The 14757-nt window shown below is 43.1% G+C and overlaps 1 protein-coding gene across 1 annotated transcript in view; it reads left to right on the top strand.

Moving 5' to 3' along the window:
- The window catches only part of UMODL1 (uromodulin like 1), a 482641-nt gene that overhangs the window by 19962 nt on the left and 447922 nt on the right, over window positions 1–14757 (top strand). The window contains exon 2 of the mRNA XM_069636212.1: window positions 3801–3987. Coding sequence (XP_069492313.1) covers window positions 3801–3987 — 187 coding nt within the window. The remainder of the gene's footprint in view (window positions 1–3800; window positions 3988–14757) is intronic.

Raw genomic sequence — 14757 nt, 5'->3', positions numbered from 1 at the left:
TATTTCCACAGTGAAATATGGTTGCTGGAAGTGTGGAATTCACTCTTCTTCTGAAATGTTTGGGTGTGTATTTTGATATCTTTGATGTAGATCTTCAGGCCTAGAAAATAAATTTACATTATGCTTGCTGTATATGTCAATTGTATCCCAAACAGGTTTTAGCTTAGCATAGTTACACATTAAGAGAACTGTTCTTGTGTTACTTTCCAAATCATAAGGATATCATCAATATATCTGTGCCAAGATATAATTTTGTTCACAAACATGTTGTTGTATAGAGCAAATGTTTATTCAAATTGCCCCATGAAGAGATTTACAAGTTTGGGTGCATATTTTGCCCCCATTACTGAAGCATTTCCTTGATCATCTCTAGGTGAATCAAATAGGAAGCTGATGTAATGGCAAACGTATAGTCCAAGGCTTTTATTGCTAGGTCATTCCCAATTGATGTACATTGATGTACATAGAGATTTGACATCTAATGTCACAAGCACGTAGTCTGTATTCCAAGTCATTTCATCTAATATCTTGAGAATGTGTGTTAAATCGCTGACATAGGAAGGTAATTATAATTCTTTGGTTTTGATAGTGTTGAAAATCTCTCCAAATACTTATTCGGAGAGATTTTCTGTTGCCCAACTAATTCCATTATTGATGGGCCTTAACTCAGGTACTAATTCAAATGTTTTATGAATTTTGGGTAAAATGTACATGGCCAGCAAGGTTGGGTGTTATGTGAATAGAAATTATTTTTCATTGTCAGTTAGATGGTCTAGTTTGTGAAATGTGTCAATAACTTTTCTTGGCCTTCACTATTATTTCTTTAGCAGGGTTACCTGTCCATTTTTTCTTTTTTTTTATAGCATCCTGGTGTTTCCAAATGTAGTTTAACCAAGTGGATATAATCTGCCTTTTTGAAAATCATGATGTTCACGCCTTTATCTGCTTCTTTAATTACTATATTATTGTCATTGGCAAGATTACTGAGTGCTTGTACCTCTCCTTTGGTAAGGTTGTTGGTATTTTGTCTTATTTGTGTGTGATCTCTTGTCATTATATTCATGAGTATCTGATATAAAAGATGTATGGAATGTGTCTGAGGTTGTTATCTGGTGCCAGTGTAGGTATAAATCTAGATTTTGTTTTTAGTTCTGGCATGTCCAAGTTATTGGATCCAATTTGTAACCCTTCAAATAATTGTCTGTCTTTCCTCTCCTGATGGTCTTCTAAAGATAACAGATGTCCTGTAGTGGCAATATCTGTCATAGTCAGTGTGCTGATAGGTATGTCTACTTCCGGGTTTTCTACAGGAACTCGTTTATGCAGGAAAGATTTTTTGAGTTTATGTTTTTTATAAATGTGAACTATCTATTTGAATGTTGATTGGGTCACTCACAATGGATGGTAAATGAGAGCCACTCATTCAGCAAAGCAATCCTCATTGGTGTTAGGTTTCTATCTTGAACTAGATTCATTGTCTGTTCTGTCTCAGTTGCTTGTTCTGGTGGTTACCCTTGGTATGTAAATGCCTTTCCTCTGTATTGGAGTCTTCCCTATCTTATCTTTCCCCTCACTCTAAATCCTGTGTTATGATATCTGTTATTATAGGGCCTTGAAATCGTATGTTTGCTGGAAGATCTTTGATTCCTTCTCCTGTATCGTCTGATTTGTTCTAAAAAAAAAATTTTTTATTATTGCTGGGTGTGTTCTTGTCGATGTCCTGATTGTTAACTGTTCTAACTTGTGGTACAGTGTGTTTATCTGTGTAACTGTCGTCATCCAAACAGGCTGGGGATGAGGCCGGTGTACTGTGTCATGAACCTTTTCTGGTGGACTCTCCTATTTGGGCTTGAAGGTATAAACTCTGTCCTCTGTATAGTCTCCGTCATCTCAAAAACATGTATGGGATTTCCTTAACTTGACCTTGTCCTGATGTACTTTTAGGATGTCAAACATTGTTTTATAATTTCTTTGTTTAGTGGCTTCTGGGGCCGACATATCATATATTTTTTTTAACATTGATGATGTACAGGTCTAAATACGTAAGACATGGTACATTTCAACAAATACAAGTCACATACCTAGATTCCATAAAGACAACATGCAATAATGATGAGTTTTCTTCTTTTCACTTTCTTTTTCTTGCCCCTGCTCCTCGCCCTTTGCACGGATTTCAACAACTGATATTATGACTTGGACATTTGCAAATCCATTGTGCTCGTTGTATTGTTATGCTTACATTCTGTGTCAATGATACTCTTGGGATTATTGTATGGATGCATTAATATGGGATGCATGCACAATATACATGTCTATGTTTAATCTGGTGTATTATTTTCCATGCTATAACTTTCACTTTTATAATGACTGCTGGAGCCTTGAAAAGGACCTTTTCAGGTCGAAACACATGTCGGCTATAGCATCTATTTGAATAATAAACTCAGAAAAAATCTTTTGCACAAAAAGTAAAACCGTGTTCAATAGTATTCATGAGAAACAATCTCATAACAAGACGAGAAGGGATTTTTGCACGAGGAGTAAACATGGGTATATACTACAAATAACCCTTATGTTGTTGTTGCACAGGACATAGCCACACAACCTGTGGTCACACTGCAGCCCCCGAAGATACTAAAGGAATTCACTCTATAATTTGATGTACGCAGCGCAGTACCAGTTGTGCCTATATGCCCTATCTCGTATACAGACACCACACGGACGGCGGTAAGGGTTAACGGTCACCGTTAATGGCAACGGTGACCGTTAACCCTTACCGCCGTACTACGAGGTCCCTTTGCGGGTTGGAGGATTTAACACCTGCTTCTTGCAGGCGTTAAAATCCAACCCGCTAAGGGACCTCAGAGCTAATTACGGCAACCGTAATTTACGGTGCCGTAATTAGCGCCTTCCCCATCCCCATTATGCCCTATGGGGCAAAAATGGGAATGGGGAAGGGCAATGGCGGAAAGGGGATTTACCGCCCCTCCAACCTTGGAATGGGGCGGTAAATCCCCTTTCTGCCAAGGCGGTGCCGGTATTTTACCGGCATGAGCCATGGCGCTGATAGCGCCATGGCTCACCGCCTACCGTGTAATGAGGCCCCATGACTTTTATGTTGCAACGGTAGACTAACTGTTTGCATAGCTATATTTATCTGATTCATAACTAGATAAATCACTTGTTAACTAGGTCCAGTTTTGCATAGATAGAAAAACTGCTGTCCAACTGTATTTCACTTCTGTTTTTCTTTTGTCTACCAGCTCTTCACCCCAGCTAACATACTCCCCTCTAAAAACGCCTACCACCGTACACTACAACACTGCACCAACACATGGCTACCCGAAGCGAATCAGTCATCACAGCATCCTTAACTGAGCTAGAACAAATCTTGCCTCTGTAGCCCTTCCATCTACTCGCACCAAGAGTTCTGACATGTTTTAGATCTTGATCTCTCCCCTCTGGATGAACACATTCCCAAGTGTCACCGCCAAACACATAAAACCTGACTGACACTCAGGAAATAGGTACACCCAACCTGCACCCATCACCACCATAGATTCTGCACCTGCCTATCCCACTATCCACCTTCCCCCTCTCCTTATATTCAGGGCCAAGTAAAGCAAGGCCACCAAAATGGCAGATGGGCAATATATAAAGCAAATCTTATTCCTTACAATTAATCTGTAATGTGATTTTCAAGAGATTACGTTTAACAAAAAATCATAGTACTTTTAAGACTAGCACAAACAGTAAGACACTCTGAAATTGCATACTTCTAACAGATTCATTTTGTTTCACAGATTACTGGTGCACTGTGGCCTTTCAATAATTCTGTTCATCACATCAGCACAGTACAAGCAGAGATCTCCACAACAGAATCCCACCTGTTGATTGGGCTGTACGAGCTGGTCCCACTGAAGGACATTTCTGAAAAGCTTCAAGACATTGTGAGGCGTATACCTGAAGTCATCAACATAAAATTGCAAGGTATTCATTCTGTGCATGCGCTTCATTTGTACCACCTCCAAGGTGGTATTATGTTATGCGCGATTTGTAAAGGGCACCACTGCATTACCGTGCAGTGCTGATGACCATCTTGAGGAATGACTGATGTGCAGGATTATGGTTAGGATGTCATGGTAAACACTTGCAGGGTTGGTGCACCCATAACTTAGAAAAAACAAACAGCTTGTATCAGTGTACTTCAAGTACTCAGAAGGACATAGTGTAGCATCTATCTAGTGGTAGGACGTTGAATCTGAGAAAAGTGCTAGGCCCATTCGTAAACCTTACACCCCTCTATGAAGAACGGAGTCCATCCGCCCCTTCTGAGCAGGCGCACCAAAAACGGGATCACCAAGAGCAGATCTGACCTGGGGGCGGGGGGGGGCAGGAACTGCCCTTTTGCCTAGAAACCCAAGGAAAAGGTCAATTCCTGACAGATCTTCCAGCCCTTAAGACACCCTCTCCAGGGCGGGAGCAGGGAGAACAGAACATACTTGTGACAGGTTTGCTGCGCGGAACAAGAAGAAAGAGCTCTACTGAGGGAAGATGGGGGTTTAAGTAGGCTCCTCAGTGGCCACTGCAGGTATTCCCAATACTCACTGACCCTGCACGAGCTCAGCACACTTGCCAACCACGAACTGCAGTGGCTAATGATGCGTGGATCCAGAGAAAGTGATATGCACACGCCCCTCCAACTCTGTTGGCTCATGCAAGTTTGCGTGCCATGACTTGGTTCAAGCACCGGGCAAAATTGCAGCATGCATGTATTAGGAAGAGACATGGGGGTAGATTGCTGCACTTAGTTCTTGTGCTCCTTGAGGGTGGAGTCAGGCAGTGCAGCCCTAATGGTTTGGCGATGGAGAGGGGCGACTGGGGGCATCTTTTTGGCAATCTCTTATGTAGAGACAATTTTTTCTAAAGTGATGTAAATAATTATACCACTCATATTAATGGTCTTTGACATGTTATCTGGGGAAGGGGATGTTCTTGGTGATGGCAGGAGTTGAATAGAAAGTATTGTGTTTCATTAACATAGTGCTCAGGAGCTGGACCTCACCCAAGATGGCGGCACCTAGAAGGGAGTGGTGTGAGGAGCGTGCACCCAGAAGTCTCAGAGGCCCTAACCGCTTTTCAGCAAGGCAGTTTGGCCAGAGCAGCAGCACCATATTGTGCTGCTTTACCAGAATCTTGTGAGTCCTAACCTATCTGTAGAGTGGGAGCAGAATTCCCTCAGTATCCTGAGCATTGCCGTGTTCATGTGTCCTGCTCCTTAGGCAGCCTCTTCAGTAGCTCAGCTCACAGCGAGGGACCTCTTCCCAGGAGTAGTTCTAGTTGGAGTACATGTGCACACACATGCTTGTGAAACGCTGCCATTGACAGATAGTGACCCTGCTCAGACATCAAAGGAGGCAAGGGTATTGTCCCCAATAAAGCGTACATAAAGCTTTGGAAGAAATGTATGTGCTTTATTTTATTTTATTCAGAAGAATAAAGCATGGACCTTATCAAAATGCTTTATGGAGTACTGTGGAATCATTTATCGCTCTCTTTGTGGACGAGAGCCACATTGTCACATGCACGCTTGCTAAAGAAATCCCAGCCATTGCTGACAGCAGCTAGAGCACAGAAAAACATGTATATTGAAGTGGGGGTGCTGTGCTGTTTATGATTAAAAGAAGAAGAAGTTAAAAAAAATACTGTGATAGGGGGCACAACAATGTAAAAAGTACTTCAGAGGATAAGTTAATTAGTTTGTAGATTGTTTTCAAGCAGATTTTTCTGGTTATTTCAGGTGCACCAGGGTAAATCTCGAGGCCAACCGAGATTCCAAAAATAAATACACAAACAAATGCTAAGTATTGCTACTTGACAACCCTATGGGGCACTCCTAACGGGATATACCATCCCAAAGGTAAAATTACGGAAAACAACTGTACCAGGTCGACCCAACACAGGCGGTCGCCCGGTAGACAATCTCTCCCTGGTATTCCCTATGTTTTGCAATTCTTCATATACACTTAAATGAACACTTAAATAACAGCAACTCGTCATTGAAGCTGTTTTTGTACTCAAATTTTATAAATAAACAAAACATTTTTTTGAGAGAACATAGAATACAAAGCATACCAAATACAATGTATACTTTCTTCAGAAAAACAACAATAAAGTTTCTCCTTCAACAAGGTGAGTGAGTACTCTTCAGTTTAAGCAAACAACAGGTATTCCATGTTGGGGACAATATGCAAAACCATTAACACATGGCACATGATATACACAACTTTTTCATACATATGTATATATGCACATTTCTTCAATTTGAACCCATAAATCAGCAGTTCATAATTGTCCAAAATACACTTCTTTTGTAATGGTATCTAGTGCTGATGCGTTTCGGATTAATCATAATCCATCTTCAGGGCTAGAAGTGTTAAGTTCCATAACTCAATTAGATTATAAATTTTCTGTTTCCATCCTAAAGAGAGGGAGATATCCTCATTACAATGGTGTTACTTAAACAGTGAGTCACTAAAGCTTTTTCTATAACATTTGCAGCACTAACCACATGTTGTGTCCTCATGTTAAACACAGGAGGGTACTCCTACCCAATGGAAGACATACGTCTACTTGTCGGGCAATGTGCAGATCGAGCAGACCTCGTTTTGTGGGTCCTAATGCTGAGAGAAAAGGAGCGGGCAGAGATTAGGAAAAATCCTCACCAGTCTGACTTGCATGTTGTCCTACTGTCTTATCTACTTAAAGTTATGCCATATAGAAATGGAAACGCCAATTCCACAAAGTCACACATCTGTAACTGGTAATTATCTGTAACATGTAATTGTAACCCGTAATTTATGCTCCAAGTTGTACATCTTCTTACTTTCTGCGCCCTTATACCCCAGGGTCCGGTGCGCATAATAAATGCTAAACAAACAAACAAACAAACACATAGAGCTATGCGGACCTCCGTGTTCCCTTTAACCGCGTCAAAATGCGCATCATTAACATAGTCAATTCCCAGATACATGCCATATCCGTGAGAGCAGGCTCTCCTACTCGTGTTTACTTATAGCCTGCGTGCAGAGGCTGTGCCGGGAAGTTCGGCTGTCAGCGCTGCTGCGGAGACAACAGAACCCTTCATCCAGCTGCTTACCTCTGCAATGACCTTGGAGTCTTTCGATGCCCACCTACAGGACGAGCCCCTCGGCTCTCAGTTGTATATATGGTTTCCATGGAGGCGATGCATGCGCACGCTCGCCTCGCCTCCATGGACGCCATATTGAGTGAGGACTAGTCCGTGTGCTCACATTAACGCATCGAAGACCACGCTGAGCCAGGACACCCTAGCATTATGTTCCTTCGTATACATCTTTAAAAGAGCACAGCTTAATACGGGTGATGATATCTCTATGACTTTTTTGGGCCAAAATTGCTCCTCTCACCAACATTTAGGTTAGGTACCTTTCCTGACATAGTTAATTAAAACAGACACTTCTACCAAAGGCAGACACAACGGGGTGTGTACTGTTGTGCGAAGGAAATGGCTCTTAACAAACAACTAAATACCAGGATAGAAGGAGCCAAGGGTCAACATAAACGAAAATAATTCCAGAAGCCTGGAATAGGGCAAGAGGATGTCTGCCTCTTGGTACAGGCTACGGAAATCCTTGTTCTTCCAGGGGCACACTCTCCTTATTATGAGATGTTCTAATGCCGCAGAAATATGCAGTATCGTGGCTAAATATGATGGAATGAGTAAACACACTGCCTTTGAAGCAAGCTTAAAAGCATACAGGCCTCAAAGGGAAGACCAGAATTGGAGTAAAGTGATCAGACTTTCTGCGTCCAAAAAACAAGTTTAGCTGATGTCTTAGCAGTTGTAAAAGGTCTAAAGGCAGACTGTGTGCCAGTAACTGAGAAGAGTATTAACAAAAACTCAAGAATAGGCTGAATATCACCAGAACAAGACTGATTGTGCTTACACAGATAAGGAGGTTCAAAGGTGAGACCCAGGGATGGATATGGCTCTGTGAAAGGTGACGAGGCAAAAGAAGTGATATGTGCATGGAATAGCCTGAAAGGTATATGCCAGTCTCTGGGGGGTTCTTCCCCTCAAGGTAGAGGTCAACATGTGTTCATCAAAGTTCTACAAGGATCTGTAGAAAGATTCAAGTCCCATAACATGGGTTGGCTCTCTACTCCTGAGAGCTCCTGACTGTGAAGCACAGTGCAGATGAGTGCCAGGCGTCTGTCACTTTCTGCCCCTTCAGTCATGGTGTATTTTCAGACCTCACAACATTGTCATAATAGCCTTCCAAAAAGCCACAATCTCGCTGTATATGTCCCCTGCAATTGGTGCTTCTTCTCATCCTCAGGAACACCAGATGGTTGTATACATGCTAGGGAATCTCCGGGTGAGAAGTTGCTGGATAAAGACTGCTCAGCATTTACTATCGTTGGTGGCAACATATCTGGTTTGCATTCTATCGGGTAGATTCACTCCTGGTTATCAGATCACCATCTCTTCCTCCCCCAGATTAGCATTGATTATTTGTTATTATTAATGGATTTGCTGCCTCCACCAGATTCGGTTATCTTTTGAATACTGGCTGCCGTTAACTCTCAGGATTTTGTCCAGGGGCACAATGGCTGGAGCCTCAGTAGCTCTTGGACCTATGCTAGATATGCCCTCAATAGACTCCTTGATCTTCTGATGCTGCTCATCCTACTGATTCCACCTACCACTGCCCATTACCTCTAATATTCTCTGGCTCTTTTGTCCTGTTGAAACGTAAGACCTATACGCTGACTTAGTTCCTATCCGAGTTCTCTCCTCCTCATCTTTCTCACCCTATAATTCACTCCTTCTTTCTTCCTCCTTTCATGTGATTCCATTTGAGCTCCTCCTTCTTCTATGTCTACCTTCCTACCTCCATTTTGCAAATGTTCATCTGTTTGACCTCCTTTTCCACCCCTCTCCTCTCCAGATGTTCTCTTCTTGTTCAACCTCTGGTCTTTCCTTGCTCCCTCGGCCACTTTGCCCTCATCCTCCTGTATCCTTACATCCTTATACATCCCTCTTGTCTCCTTCCACCATCTCGTTCCCTCCTCATTGTTACTGTCTTTTTACAACATTCCTCACCCTCCACTGGTTATATCCCCTTTTTTATACTTTTGCCCAGTCTGTAATTGGGGACTTAAATGGGTAATCAGCATGCCCTGGGCAGGGGAATGGAGAGGACCGCTGGTTATTAATTATCAGATCTAACTCCTATTTGCCCATGTGTACGTGTTTGTGTATTTGGGCAGGCAGCATCTCCATGGACCAAGGGTACCGTATGGCAGTCTGCCATCACGTGGTCAGGCGGTCCTGTCATGATGGCTGCTCGTCTCCTGCATGACACTGCTGGTTTCTGACTGTGGGAAGTTTTACTGCCTGTGTGACTCCCACCCATGATTCCTTGATCATGTGCCTCAGCTGTGTACCCATGCTAGTGAGCATCGCAATCTGTTTAACAAACTGCGTTACTGCTGTCTCAAATTATGAAGTCTTATGTTTGGGACCAAACTGCAACTTGCAGGATCCTGCAGACAGGGAATCCCAGGAGTTCAAAGCATTTCTCTATTTCTCTAAGCATCACTATTTACTGCTTTCTATGTACTTAGGGAGAGGAAAGGCGTCCTGGTGAACCCCTGTGCATATACCACCTCTGGGTTGACATCCCTTACAAGGTGGTCTTCCCCAGCCCTCAGTGTCTACTGAGCTCCATTCCGTCACATACTTTGTGTAATAATGTCCTGTATGTGCCGTGTTGCATTCACACTTAGAACAATTCCCACATTAGTAAGAGAAAACATTCTTTCAGCATTCAAAAGATAAATCCACAATTTCTATTTGTTATCACACCCATTTCAATCAAAAGCACATGTGCTGCAATAGCCTCATCTTAAGGCTTCATGCAGTGCTCTCTAAATACCGTTAGTTACTTGGGCATGCAAAGTAACCACTTGTGGTGTTTCACATGTGATCCTGTGCTTGATCTTTTCATGTCTATGTGTGACATTTAAAGAAACCTATTTGGTACTTGGGAACCAGGTTTGCACAGTTGATTCAGTTCTGCCTATTTTACTCCTGGAATCCCTTGATCAGTATATTTCTGATCTCTGGTGACTTCCTGAAATAGCCCTCACAGCCCTTCAGTAATTGTCTCTGTTTCCTTTTTCTCATCTGCTTCATGTGTACTTTATTTTGCTTTTTCCACAGGATTGTAATTTCTTCTTTTTGGTTTTACCTATTGATTTGTTCTTCCAAACTTTGTATTTCTTGTACAATCGTTCCTCTGTCTGACTTGACATATTTGAGCAAGATTGTTCAAAGTGAATGAGCCTGTATTGTTGACATTTCACCATTCATCCAGCATCATTCGACCCTGTTCCTTGAAGGACAGTATGGTCATAATTCTTACGCTCCTTAGAATTCTCAGTACATCACTGATATTTTGTAGAGATGTTACCTGCCACCATTTACTCAGTTCTCATTTTCCAACAATCTCAGTATCTGGTTTGCAGGTTTGCTTTTGGATTTTGGTTTTTCTTTTTGTTCCCAGGTCTTTCTTTTTGTCACAGTGAGGCTTCCATCAAAAGATCTAGAGGCCGCTGCTCACTTCTTTACAACCTATGTGACCATGAAAGCTCCAGAGTATTAATTGCAAAGTTTTGTGGGAATTGCAACCTTCTGATGTCTGTAGTTGTTTGGAATTACAACCTTCTGATGTCTGTAGTCGTTTGGACTGTCAGTTGCAGCTCCGTTGACAGAACTAATTATTAGTTCAGTTCATATGAGCTGAAATCGCATTTTGTTGTTTAAATATTCAGTGCATGGTGCAATGTTCACTGGAACTACAGTGGGAGTCAACCTTCTACCATCTATAACATGAAGAATTATATCCGTTCATTTAATGTGAAAAACATGTTTATCTTAGGCCAAATAATTCGATCAAAAGGAATTCACAAAATATTTGTCAGAACATAAACTTTCCATAACATTTGTTGTAACATATAATCTGCATAATTCCCAAGTATCCCACTCTACGTTTGTGTCACAGAATCCACTGGGCCATGGATGAGTGCAAGGATATAAATGAAACAGAAGCACAAGCTTGCTTATGGTTATTGGTGTGATTGGGTGGAACTACTGTTTCCCTGTTCCTCTTTCACATGTTCAATGCTCTGTTCTGTTCTAGGACAAGTGATTTGTTTTCTAAAGAGGACTGTGCTCTACCAGTGATCCAGCCCTTCTGGATGAAGCATATCAGCATGCACTTGGTTGAAGACTAGTGGCAGGAACAAGTCATTTAATGCATTTCACGTGTTGACAATATTGTCTGAAAGACAATATAACCACTCTCTACGACAAATAGTAACAAGAACTTTGGCCGTGTTATTGTTTAGGCATTGTGACAGGGTCAGGGTCATCACCAAGTCAGGGAGGGGACCAGGGAAACTTCCTGACCTAGGTTTGGCTGCCTACCAGGATGCATGCTCGAGCCACTTCTAGCCCGGAGGTGAAGTGAGGGAGTTGGAGTTCAGAACTGAAAGTGCCAGAATTTTCTTGGGAAATCCCGGACTGGAACCAGAGGGATGGAAAAGAGACCAGGCATGGAATGGTGGGGCAACAGAAAACCAACTGATGGTGACAAGTGAGAAAAAGTGAGCAAGGGATACACAGAAATCCTCCCCAATCCCAGCTGGGAACAAAACACATAAGCACCTGAAGCAAACCACAAGGGCAACAAGCAGTCTGAGCACATGGCTGCTATTCCACAAATGGAGATTGAAAAGGGGTGTAGCTAAAAGCTTTTTAAATATTTCCAGAGGAAGTCCCAACCTCCGTAGGGATAGTTTAGTGAGAGACTGGCAGGGCAGGCATGTGACAAGGGAGACCAGTGGGAACAGGGAGGAGTGTTGGGAGGTGTAGAGGAGCAGCTGCATGCCTCTGCAGGAAACATTGCCCCCCTTCCTCCCATATGTTGGAGACCTGAGATCATGCCCTGTTTGACACCAGCAGTTGTGCCAATAATGCAAAGTGTGTTCGAGAGATGATACCCATTGAGACAACCCTACCCAATGTATCCCAGAAGTGATGACAACCTAAGGGTGGAACTCCCTGAAGGAATATGAGAAAGAGCAAAGAAAAGAAGTTAGTGATGTCACAAAAGAGTATATACAACGTTCCGAGCTACTGGTTGAAGATGATGTATAGATCGTGAAGCGACTAATGACGAAGTAAAGAGTCAAGAGAACTTTTAAATACAAGAAAAGTAGATTGCACATGAACAAAGTGCTGCAGAAAATCAACTGTTCAATAATTGTACAGATGCTGAAACGCAAGGTAGACTAAGTCATCATAGAAGCTAGCTATGCGTAGTGAATAGGGCGAAGGCGAAGCCGCCATTGTATAGAAACTGGACATCGGTATCATGAATTTAGTAAGCCAAGACTCATGAAGCAGGAAGGGAAAACTGTGTTGCAGCCAGAATAAGCAGAATCGTGTAGCTGCATGACATGGTTGTCTGATCTGGAGTCAAGACTGAAGCAGCCAAGGTCAGCTATCTATTCTGGAAAGGAGCGAACGTGCAAAGAATGAATCATCCCTTGTTAAGGTGCAATCAAGGAACACCAAGACTGCCAATTTTAATTCAGTTAGAGCATTTAAAACCTCCAAAATGGACCAAATTGTGGTCTCCTGTCACGTGGGCCAAGGATGAAAATAGAGTTTTGAACTTGGAGTCCCAGAACACGATAGCGAGTGCTCTCACTCCACTGTATACTAAAGACAAGGATACTTTGCAAGGCCAAGTTCAAAGACAATCTTCATGGTAGAAGGCATGGACGATGAGAGATGCTGGGCTAATTGGGTGGGGAGGTAGTGTCATGTCCCATCTCCTTGCACCTGCGTCTGGGCTTACGTGCTGCTAAGTGAATCGAATGTTCCAGACCTGACACAAGCGTGCCAACCAATTGTAGTAGTCCATATAATGAAGGACCTTATAGTTTGAAAACCAATAAGAAACTGTGTATTTAATGTTTCTGAAGATGATATGTTTTAGAGGTAGGCATATGTTGTCCACCTGATAGTGGGCGGCCAATCACAATCCTAGTACCTATAGAAAGAATGCTTGGATGTTCCCCATAAGCCAATCCCGAACCTTGGTAGGTTTTTCATTATTGCCACGTAGTATGACGTCATCTCTGTCATAGTTTTGGATATATAAACTATGTTTTGTGTAAAGATCGCTCATAGAACCTGACTGACTGTCCGTTGATGTTCGTCGTAACTCCCTGTTTTAGATAATTGTAAATAAAACAGTACTTTGCCATCTTCCTGAGTTGGTTCGGTTATTTGGATTTGGAGTTATTCTGTGTGATCCCATCCATTACATATGCACGTTTCTAAAGGGTCCTAGGCTCAAAGGGGGTATGCTAAGTTATAAAAGCCCAGCCAGAGAAGATTGAAAGATGTTCAGCTGAGGTCATGTGGAGCGGCGGTGAATCAGCAGCAAGCACAGAGGGTGGAGTGCAATGCTTAGAAGAGGAGACTGTGGCAGTGTTCTGAAAGATGTAGGTAAGGTATTGTGTGTTGGAGAGGGTGGTAACAGTTGAGGGTAGTGTGCTGAGGGAGTTTGAAAGGTGAAAGAAATAGAGAGAGAGAGAGAGAAAAGTGTAGGGGGATTTGAAGAGGGTCTTGGAGTGAATTAAAGCAATAGAGTATTTGGTAGGAGAGTGGTGAGAGAGTGCAAGGCAGCAGTCGGAGTAGTCGTGTAGGCAGAGTGAAGCAGGAGGAAGGTCATTGGGAGAAGTAGGCAGAGAGAGTGAAATAGAATCAGGATACAGAGGGTTTTGAGACTAGAGAGATGGAGAAAGGAGAAGTAGAGGGGCATAGAGAGAGAAGAGAAGAGATCGGGGAGAGGAGAGAAGGCAGGGAGAGAAGACGGGAGAGTAGTGCAGGATCCAGAAAGGGGGAGAGTAGGAAGATCCCAGAAGAAGGAGACAGAACTTGATATAGAGGGAGAAATAGAGGCAGAAAGAGAGTGACAGAGAGAGAGGGGGTGAGAGAGAGGGAGAGACAGACAGAGAGAGATCGAAGGGGAGAGACTGGAAGAGTAACTCTGACGGCATTGGGTAGTAAAAACAGACCAGAAGTATCTCTTAGAAAACCCAGCGGGAGATAGATAAAAAATGCCATGGCCTTTTGGTTACCCTCCCAAAATAGAGAAGACTTAGGGCCTCATTATGAGTGCGGCGGTAGCCGTGCCGGTAAATACCGGCACAGCTGCCGCCAGAGTCATGTTTTTTCCGGTGCCCGGCATTGGGGACCTACCAGGGCATTACAGCCCCGGCGGTCCCAGTAATTCCATATTGCCGGGCGCTGGAGAAAATTACTCCCCATTCCCATTCGTGTCCCATTGAACTCAATGGGGAAGACGGATGCACCGGCACCGTTGATGAATGATGCCGGTGCATCCGTCAAGGTCTGTGATCGGGTGTCGTTCGAAGGCACCCACCCGCAAACCTCGTAGTTTGCCGGTCCGGTATCGGTGCCGGTAGCTTACCGGCACCACTGTTACCAGACCGGCAAAGTTGGAATGAAGCCCTTAGACTGTGGGGATTACCTTGTGTTAGAATACATCAGGGACATTCTGGTGGTGAAGGACACCTGGGCTATGATGGAGGGAGCCCATGGGGAGGTTGAGA

This window comes from Ambystoma mexicanum, chromosome 7p (assembly GCF_040938575.1).
Source record: "Ambystoma mexicanum isolate Mex_15411 chromosome 7p, UKY_AmexF1_1, whole genome shotgun sequence".
Classification (NCBI taxonomy): domain Eukaryota; kingdom Metazoa; phylum Chordata; class Amphibia; order Caudata; family Ambystomatidae; genus Ambystoma; species Ambystoma mexicanum.
Note: the sequence above shows the minus strand (reverse complement) of the source record. Positions and strands in the feature narration are given on the sequence as shown.